The sequence below is a fragment of the Lotus japonicus genome, chromosome 2, assembly GCF_012489685.1.
Source record: "Lotus japonicus ecotype B-129 chromosome 2, LjGifu_v1.2".
Lineage (NCBI taxonomy): Eukaryota > Viridiplantae > Streptophyta > Magnoliopsida > Fabales > Fabaceae > Lotus > Lotus japonicus.
The window spans coordinates 76,672,188-76,682,094 of NC_080042.1; the positions used below are offsets into that span (position 1 = coordinate 76,672,188).

Genomic DNA, 9,907 nt, shown 5'->3' on the forward strand with positions numbered 1-9,907 from the left:
CATGCTTACCCACTAACTAACAGACACTCAAACGATGACTCTAACTTATCATCTAAATAAGTATTGCCAAATAAAGAGCAGTGATATGTACACACCTCATTTTCTAAACATTTCATTTCCACTTATTTTTATTTCTATCTCTCTCATCTTATCATTTATCACATTTGATACTTTCTCTCTCTTACTTTCTCATTTCTTTTTATCTCTCTCATCATTCCACATCTTTCCACATCTAAAAAAAGTGTGAAAGAAACATTATTGTCTAATCATGGTTGCACTTTTAATAATATGAACTAGCTCATTCCTTATTTAAAAGCATAACTGAAATGGGTAACATCACACATGGGACTCTCATCTAATATATTCATAATTTTACTGCTGAGTTTCACACCGTTATAAATAATAATATAAAATTATTATATTCATGTGATCCTTACCAATAGTTAGTTTAATTTTTTGGAATAATTGGTTTATTGACATAGTATCAAAGGCTCTATGACCAAACGAGCTAGAGTTCAATTCTTGTCGCTCTCATTATTCTAATAAAAAATGTGATTTCAGTGCATAATAGGTGTGAGTTTGTGGCTTTGTGCATTGCCCACATTTTAAACTCTTTCATGAGATGGTATGTTAAAAATAATAATATTAAATCAATAATTTATAAAGTAAACCCTAATGCATTTTGTTTCCTCTTCTCTTCTCCCTTCTTTCTCTTTTCTTTTACATTACTTCTCTTACACACACTATACCTTTTCCGAGCCTGAGATTCACAATTCCAACATAAACACATTCCTCCAATTGAGAAACCAATATGACCACATTTTCTCCTCTAAATATGAAGATGAATGATGGTGATATGGTGAGTAATGGGTTTTTGTTATTTTTTCAATTAATATTTTTATTTTTAATTAATTAAAAATTTGACTTGGAAATTAAAAAAAAAAAAATCCACCAAATTTGTGAGGAATTTCGTCACTATCTTGTGATGGAAACATCCGTCACTATTCTATGTGAAGACTTCCGTTTTGTGACGAACACATCCGTCCCTGATTTGTGACAGATGGTTCCGCAGCTAATTTGTGACGGATACTTCCGTCGCTATATTGCGATAGATAGAACCGTCGTGGCAGATATTTCCGTCGCTATATTTGTGACGGATCTCTATCCATCGCAAGTTTGTGACGGAACTGTCTGTCGCTATTTTGTGACGCAATTATCCGTTGCTACTTTGTGACGGAATAATCCGTCGCTGTTTTGTGACGGCCATATACGTCGCTGTTTTGTGACGGAAGTATATCCGTCGCTAAGTTGTTACGGATATATCCGTCACCATTTGTGACAGAACTATTCGTTGCTATTTTGTGTCGGAACTATCTGTCGCTAATTTGTGACAGATACATCCGTCGTTTATTTGTGACGGATTCATCCGTCGCCAATTTGTTACGGAATTATCCGTCGCTATTGTCCTACGTTGCTATTTTGTGACGGATGATTCCGTCGCTGTTTTTAATGAATGATCCCATGCCCTTTCGTGACGGATTTTTCCGTGGCTACTGATCATCTTATAGATACAAGTACAACTAAAAAATTAAAGAAGTTTATAATATTAAATTAAAATAAGTAATCTTTTTATATCGAAACAAGTATTATTTGCATGTATAAAATTTTAAAAATGTCTCTATTATTTGGATTTATTATTTGAAAAAATTATTTAAAATATTTCACATTCACTTAATTATTTTAAAAATTACTTTATTGTTGATAAAAAAGTATAAAAAAATGTTAAAAGCTTATTTTTTGGTATTAAAAACTTACTACTTGATTTTAAATATTTCACATGCACTTAATTATTTTTCATAATATTAAATAAATAAGTTATTAAATTATTAAATTTTCGAATGTTAATTATTACATATTAGAGTAAAATACACTTCCCTCCCTTGAGGTTTGTCAATATGATACTCAGCCTCATTCTTAATCAAAATCTACACTCCACCCCACCTACTCTACCAAGTTAACTACATCTTAAAAGATGCTCACAGAATATTCTCTTTAATTCCAAACTAATAGATTTAATTTTTCAAATAGTAAAAAATCTTTAATTATTATTTTTATATAAAAAAGTTTAAGAAATTACAATTAATATTTTTATAATAATCTATTTGAAACTATTTAAAGTATTATATGTTGACCAAAGCTACAAATATTCTCACAATATAATTTATAATATTAGATGACTTTTTTTCTTCATAAAATTTATCTTGGATTATATAATTTCAAGATATATGAATTATATTTTAATTTTTTATTGGTATATTGAAAAGATAAATTGCATCATCTAAGACTTCCCACAACCAACTCATATATCTTCAAACTCTTATCACTTGAGCTATCATTCGAGGACATACAACATCATGTGATTGAGATTACTAAGAATTTAAATCCATTTTTTTGAGATATGAAACTATACCTTATTCAATTATTCTAGTAGACCAAGCACCTCACGTAGTTATCATCTCTTATTTGTTGCATTTCCCATTTTATTTGCTAAGATAATATTGCATGTTGCAAGTGCAACCAATCTATGAAGCTAATAATATACTAATTGAGAAGGTGACCAGAACAATCATAATTTTTTTTGGGTTTTTTATTAGAATAAATGTTATCTAATTAATCATGAAATTTTGTTAGTACAATTAATCATGAAAATAAGTTAAAAGAAAAATAGAAGTATTTGTTTAGTTTAAATTTATATTTGTAAACTTAAATGTTATTGATATTCCTATACGATATTGTGAAAATATTTAATTGTAAATATTTTAAACTTCTTGAAATAATAAATAATAAAGGGAATTTTTAATTTTATTATTATTTAAATATTTAAATTTATTAGTTTAGAATTAAAGAGAATATTCCGTTAGCATCTTTTAACATGTAGTTAACTTGTTAGATTGAAATTTCAAAAAAAAAAAAATTGTTAGATTGAGTGGGGTGGAGTGTAGATTTTAGTTAAGAATGAGACTGAGTGTCATTTTGGCAAACCTCAAGGGAGGGGAGTGCATTTTACTCTGAATATTAAAATTACTACATTTTAGTAATATTAACTATTTATCAAAATGTCTCGACACAATTACTTTTATTTTATTACATTTTAAAATTAAAAAATGTTTTAATATATATTTATTTACTCAAACTATTATATCTAGTCTAATCTATTATAAACTCAAATTGTCTAACTACTAAGAACTCGTAAATACCTTTTGAATCATATAGTCTGATGAGCTGCATTGAAGAATAACAATAATTTCAAAAAAAAATAAAAATAAAAATGCTAGAAGCACGATGATAAATAATCTTAAAACAAAGTTTTCAAATCCAAACAGAAGACCACTTCAATCACTCACCTTTTCTAATTCTGGCCTGATTTTATTGTTGTGCTGACAGAACTTAGGAAACAGTAAGTACACACTATTTTGATTTGAATAAATATTAACGACACTCAGAAAACCACACTTGTAGTTTCTGGTTGGATCTATTTGTTGATTTCAACTCAGCTATAACAAACTTTACAATCACATAAAAACAATATCAGAAGGATCACTGAGAAAGCAAGTGACATGAATAAGAAGCTTATACTCTCCTTAAATATTCAATTCATCATTTGAAACTCAGGTTGGCACTTGAAGATGAATGAAGCAGAGAAGACACAGAGAAGCTTGTGTTGTTGCTTCTTGATACTGATGAAGATGTTGCCAGAACTCCACCACCACCTCCACAGCTTCTATTTGCAGGAGACCCTTTTAGAAGCACATCAAATTTTGCATATTCCTCCCTCTCATGCTTTATCTCCTTGAGCATTGCGGCTATATCTCTCATTGTTGGCCTCTCATCAGGGGATGAATTCACACACAACAAGGCTATTCCCAGTGCCTGCATCATTTCCTCTATTTCTGATTCTGGTCTAGAGAGTAAGCTTGGATCAAGCACTTCAATACCCCTTTTCTGTCTCACCCAATCAACAACATGTAGACCATCTGGTATGGTTGGATCAATTGGTTGCTTACCTGTCAAGACTTCCAGCAACACCACACCATAGCTGTAAACGTCACTCTTCTCTGTGATCTTCAACATGTAGCCATATTCTGAGATAAATTCAAAGTCAGCTTCAAGATGCTAAACAAATTTTGTAAAATGTGTTAAGAGATGTAACATGTGATGAGAAAAAATCCAACCAGTTGTGTGGAAGTAACTATATGAAGCTTTCTAAAACAAAAGAGTAGTAGAATGTTTGGAAATCATGCTATGGTCCAGTTTTCTGACATTTGTTTTCCTTTCAACCAAGATATTAATTGTATCTATTAGAATTTGGGTTAGGCCTAACTCAACTCCCAAAGCTAGCTCAAAGTCTCAAAGATGAGGGTTTTTCTTTCTCTACTCTTTATAAGGACCATTTTGACCATATCTCTAGTCTATGTGGGATTTGTCAACCGTATCTAATTCAATACTTGCTAAATTTGTTCCTTATAACTAGTTACCTACACCTATAAAAGCATAAGAATTTGAAAAGAATGTGATCGAAGTTTGTGTGGAAGGCACACTAACCTGGAGCAATATATCCATAGGAACCAGCAACTGTATTGGAAGAACGACCAAAATCACCATCATCAACCAGCTTAGCCAAGCCAAAGTCAGCAATGTAAGGTTCAAATTCAAGGCCAATGAGGATGTTATTGGCTTTAATATCTCTGTGGACTATAGGAGGGACACAGTCATGGTGCAGATAAGCCAAACCTTCTGCAGCACCTAACAAGATTCTGTACCTGAGTTCCCATTCTAGAGAATTCCCACTCCTCTCATGAAGTAAACTGCTTAAACTTCCATTTGCCATGTAATCAAAGATAAGCAACCTTGTTCTCCTGTTCCAACAACAACCCAAGAACCTGACAATGTTCTTGTGCCGAATCGAGCCAAGGGCCTTCACCTCAGCTGAGAACGAATCGCGAACTCCACTTTTATCTTCCTTGAAAACATCCACTGCAGCATCATTTGTTATTGGCCATAGTTTCTTCACTGCAATGACTTCACCAGTATCCATTTCAGCGCGATAAACAACACCGGAACATCCCTTCCCAATTATATTCCTATCAACTAAGCATCTTAGAATTTGTTCAACTGAAAAACTTAGCTTCTGGAATGGTATGAATTGCCAAGGCCATGAGTCTCCTAATTCTGAATCATCATCTCTGATTGTTCTCTTTGCTTTGACCACAGCAGTTACCCCCATAACTAACATTATCACTGCTAAGGCTATCAGCAATCCAATGGTTATTTTGAGCTTCTGTGACTTCCTTGCATCATTTCCATTCAATTTCATATCATCCTTGGCAGAATCCTTTACAAAGCATGAGTCTTCACCTGAATTGCATAGCCCTTGATTTCCAGTGAGGTCTTTCGATGATAACTGCCTGAAAAGCTTGTTATCTGGTAGGTATCCGCTTAATTTGTTATAAGAAACATTGAGGGAGACAAGGTTATCAAGCTCAGCAAGTGGTTGCAAATCTCCTTCTAATTGATTATGTGAAAGGTCAAGTATGGAAAGCTTGTTGAGAGAAGATATCTGATCTGGGATTGCTCCACTAAGTGAATTGCAACTAAGATTAAGAGCAATTTCTAGTGTCTCTATATGGCCAAGCTCTGCTGGTATGCTTCCAGTGAGTTGGTTGCTACTGAGATCAAGTAGTTGGAGATTTGAGCACATGCTAAGGGATGCAGGAATGGTTCCAGAGAATAAGTTATTCTCTAGGATTAGCTTATTTAAAGAAACAAGACGGCCTAAACTCGCCGGTACGGAACCTGAGAATTTGTTTGAAGATGCATCTAGTACCTGCAGTGAAGACAGTGATGACAAAGAATTTGGAAGTGGACCTTCTAAGCTGTTGCTGCTGAAGTCTATCATTTGCAGTTCTGTGCAGGTTCTAATCTCATCAGGCACTGGCCCGGAGAGGCGGTTCCCGGAGAGATCTAAGAAGTTCAGGCTTTTGAGGCCGCCAATTGTCTTAGGTATGCTGCCCGTGATCCTGTTGTTTCCAAGCCTCAACCTTATGAGTGAGCTGCAGCTTCCTATTTCTGATGGTATAAAACCTGATATGTCATTGGAAATGAGAAGTAGCTTTGTGAGGTTTTGGAGCTGAAATAGGCCACCAGGGATGCTACCAGTGAGCGCGTTGCGAGACAAGTCCAGCGCTTGTAAATTGCTGCAGTTTCCCAAAGTTGAAGGAATGCTTCCTTCAAGCTGGTTCTGCCAAGCAAAGAACACTAATAGATTTTCCAACTTCCCAAGCTCTGGTGGAATCAAGCCTGAGAGCTGGTTTGTGTCAACTTGCAACTGTTGAAGACTTTTAGCATTTGAGAGACTTGATGGTATAGAGCCAGACACATTGTTATCACTAATCATGAACTCTTCAAGCTCTAAAAGACCCCCCAAAGACAAAGGTATAGTTCCAGATAGAGAATTCAAAGAGAGGTCAATATTCCTCAAGCTTGAACAGTTACCAATCTCTTCTGGGATAGCTCCCACAAGACTATTCTGCCATAGAAACAACTGCTCCAGCTTTTTTAACTTGCCAAGCTCAGGTGGAATAGACCCTGATAGGCTATTTTCATATAGGAACAAGTCAACAAGTTCAGAACAATTACCTAACTCTGGTGGAATTTCACTAGATAGCATAGTGGTATAGATTGACAAAGTTTGAAGCTTTCTAAGCTGACCCAAAGAAGCAGGCAAAGAACCTGATATTCTTGTATCAGCCAACCCCAACACAGTCAAATTTCTGCATTCTCCAAGCTCTTCAGGGATTTCTCCAACTATACCTTTGTTTCCTCCTGCTCTGAGAGCCTCAAGTTTTGACAACTTTCCCAGAGAAGGTGGGAGAGTCCCATCTAGCTGATTATCAAAAAGGAGAAGATTTTTCAGACTAATGCAGTTGCTTATCTCATCTGGAATTTTCCCAGTAAGCTGGTTAGAGTTCAAAGACAAATTCTCCAGTTTCTGGAGTTTGCCAATGCTTGCAGGAATAGAACCAACAAGATTGTTGGAGCTCAGGTCAATAACATAGAGAGCAGAGCAATCACCAATGTCAACTGGGATGGTTCCAGTGAGATTGGCATCAGAAATTACAAGCTTGTGAAGAAAGGGGAATGAAGAGAGATTGAAAAGTACGGGAAGCTCAAGAGGGGTGGATTGTATGTTGATTTCAGTGACAAAGCCTAGTGAGGAGCATGTAATACAGGTCCAGTTGCATGGATTGTTATCAAGAATATTCCAGTTAGAGAAAGATGGAGGGGGTGGTGATGATGAAGAAGAACTATGGAGCCATGAGAAGAGAGTTGAGGCTTCATGGTTAGCAGAGAAGGCAAGGCCATAGAGAAGATTAGCTTGGAGAAGAATGATACATAATAGTGATGAGGACAAGGAAGAGGTGTAGAAGGATTGCCTCGAGCTCAGCATTGAATTGAAACCATGAAACATTTGCCTCAAATTCCAAACTTTTCTCCTTGGGTTTGAGTCATTGGGTTTTGCACTCTACCCTCAACCTTCCCTCTACTTCAGTGAATATTGTGAGTGTATGTGGTGGTGTGCTTTCTTGCTTCGAACTCAAACTCAAAGAGGAGTATCACTTCTTCTCATTCCCCTAGTCTAACACTTTTGTAAACAAAGGTTAAAAGATAGCACAAACCAATAAACTAAAATAAAATTTAATGCCTTGAGATCAGAAAATCTGCAGCAGCAGCAGCAGAAGAGCACCACCCCACCACACCTAAGATGCTTCTTTGTGTCTAAGCTAGCAAAACCATTAGAATAATGTGGACTCTTCCATGTGATGTTTCTTGGAGTGAGGAGAGGTATCTTATATCTCTGTAACTTGGTTGTGCTGCATATATATATCAGAATTAAGGTGTTTGTTTATTGTTCAGCACTTCAGCTCAGTACTTTGCTTGATTACTTTACTCTCCCTCTCTCTCTCTCTCTCTCTCTCTCTCTCTCTCTCTCATTTTTCTTACTTTTTTCAGAAAGTTTTAGAGAAGAAAAGTTGTTCTGTTACTATGTCATAAGATTTTGAGGTACAGTTACAAATACCACAGCAAAAATCCAACTAGCTATTTTTTTAAGAAACTATTTGGTTTTATCAGCTGTGCTAAATTAATCTATCATGAACAAGTTTGAAAAAAAGGTTTGTAAGTTACCAAATGATGTTTGAAATGAAAGAGGATATCAGAGTAGTCTCTAAGTCGACACTCAGATTTTTTAATGCTTAACAGCAGATTTAGTGACAAAATTTTCCGTCACTAAAATATTCACCATTAATTTCCCACAATATTTTAGCTACTCGTTTAGTTAAAAATTTTGTGATATAATTTTTTCTAAAACCATATGTCCTTCACAAAACCCGTCACAATATATGGATAATGATTTTCTATACAGTAACACAGATTAAAATCATAATACTCACTTTTTCGATCATGTAAATTGTGAACGCATTTTGAATTTAAATTGTTTATTTTGTATACTACTAGAAATTATAAAATTTCCCACTAATTATTTTCCTCCAAAAAACTTCTTCACACTTTTTTGGGACATCAGAAAGATAAATTGCACCTGCTAGAATTCGATCTCTGGACCTTCCCCTACCCAACCTATATGTCCCGCTCCTACCACTTGAGCTATCTTACGGGAACATAACTTTTTTCCACTTTTCATAAATGTTTTCTATTTAAATTAATTAATTGATTTAAATTTAATGAAAATAAAATAAAATCTTGATTTTTTATTATAAAATATATAATAAAAATTTTAAAATACTCCTAAATATCTTGATTTTCTCATCTAATATTAATTATTTTTATTTTCTATCCTTGCATTTAATACAACATTTCCTTTCTCTCAGAGCAACATGCAATATAAAGTTTCACATCCTTACTAGCTTGATTTGCTAAATCTTTGGGTGATTGAAAAATGGTTTTTACTGACAATGTCTCTCTTGAATTGGAGCGAATGTTTGAGATTGATGGTAAGCTTTGTTCTTTGAAGTTGTACAAGTGATGATAGAGTCATACCCTTAATTAATTTGTCAAAGCTTAAAAATTAAAAAAAGAAAAGAAAAGAAGAAGAAGCAATCTGTTCCTAGCTAGAATAAAACTACAATTAGTTTGACTGTCAATTTAAGGTAGCTCTGCAAGTATCAGGGTTTAGGGCTTGTGCTGCAGGGCTTAATCGAAACAAAATAATGGAAGATGATGGCGGATTGCCGAGATAACAAGCTTCCCCTGTACAGAGACCATGCGCCATAAGCACGCTTAGTTGTCTACATATGTTCAAAACTAAACAACAACATTATCTATATTTATACATGAGGTAACTTGATAAGTTAATACTGATGATAGAATTATACATGTAAGATTATGATGGTTTTTTCTCTTAAATTTAACTATTGTGTGTAGATATCTTATATGTGTATATTAATCTAATTATCCATATTCTTATCTTTTAGATACGTATTATATGTTAAATAAAGTGATGAGATAAAGAATCACTTAACGTTTTGGTAGTAGATTACTTAATTGAAGTGAAGACTATAGGTATAATGACAGGATACTTTGTTAGAATGCTCATTCCTAGATCTCGTCTTCTCATATTTGAGCGACAATGTGCTTAAGTCAGTAAAGTTGATGAGAGAGAAATATGATTAAGATTAGAAAGAAGTGTGTACCTGTTGTACATTTATATACTTAGGATATACCAAACCTGAAAGGAATCGTCCATAATAAGTTAGAGATATACCAAGATGTAACAAATTGTATATGGAAATATAAGACATCACATTGATTTAAGATCGAGTCATTATTATCT

The 9,907-nt window shown here is 34.2% G+C and overlaps 1 protein-coding gene across 1 annotated transcript; it reads right to left on the minus strand.

Moving 5' to 3' along the window:
- Positions 1-3,317: 3,317 nt before the first annotated feature.
- Positions 3,318-7,983, minus strand: LOC130739717 (LRR receptor-like serine/threonine-protein kinase RGI1). The gene is made up of 2 exons (XM_057592098.1): positions 4,603-7,983; positions 3,318-4,142 (listed from the first exon to the last, which is right to left on the minus strand). The coding sequence occupies exons 1-2, from the start codon at positions 7,526-7,528 to the stop codon at positions 3,658-3,660; spliced, it is 3,411 nt and encodes a 1,136-aa protein (XP_057448081.1). The 5' UTR covers positions 7,529-7,983; the 3' UTR covers positions 3,318-3,657.
- Positions 7,984-9,907: the final 1,924 nt, after the last annotated feature.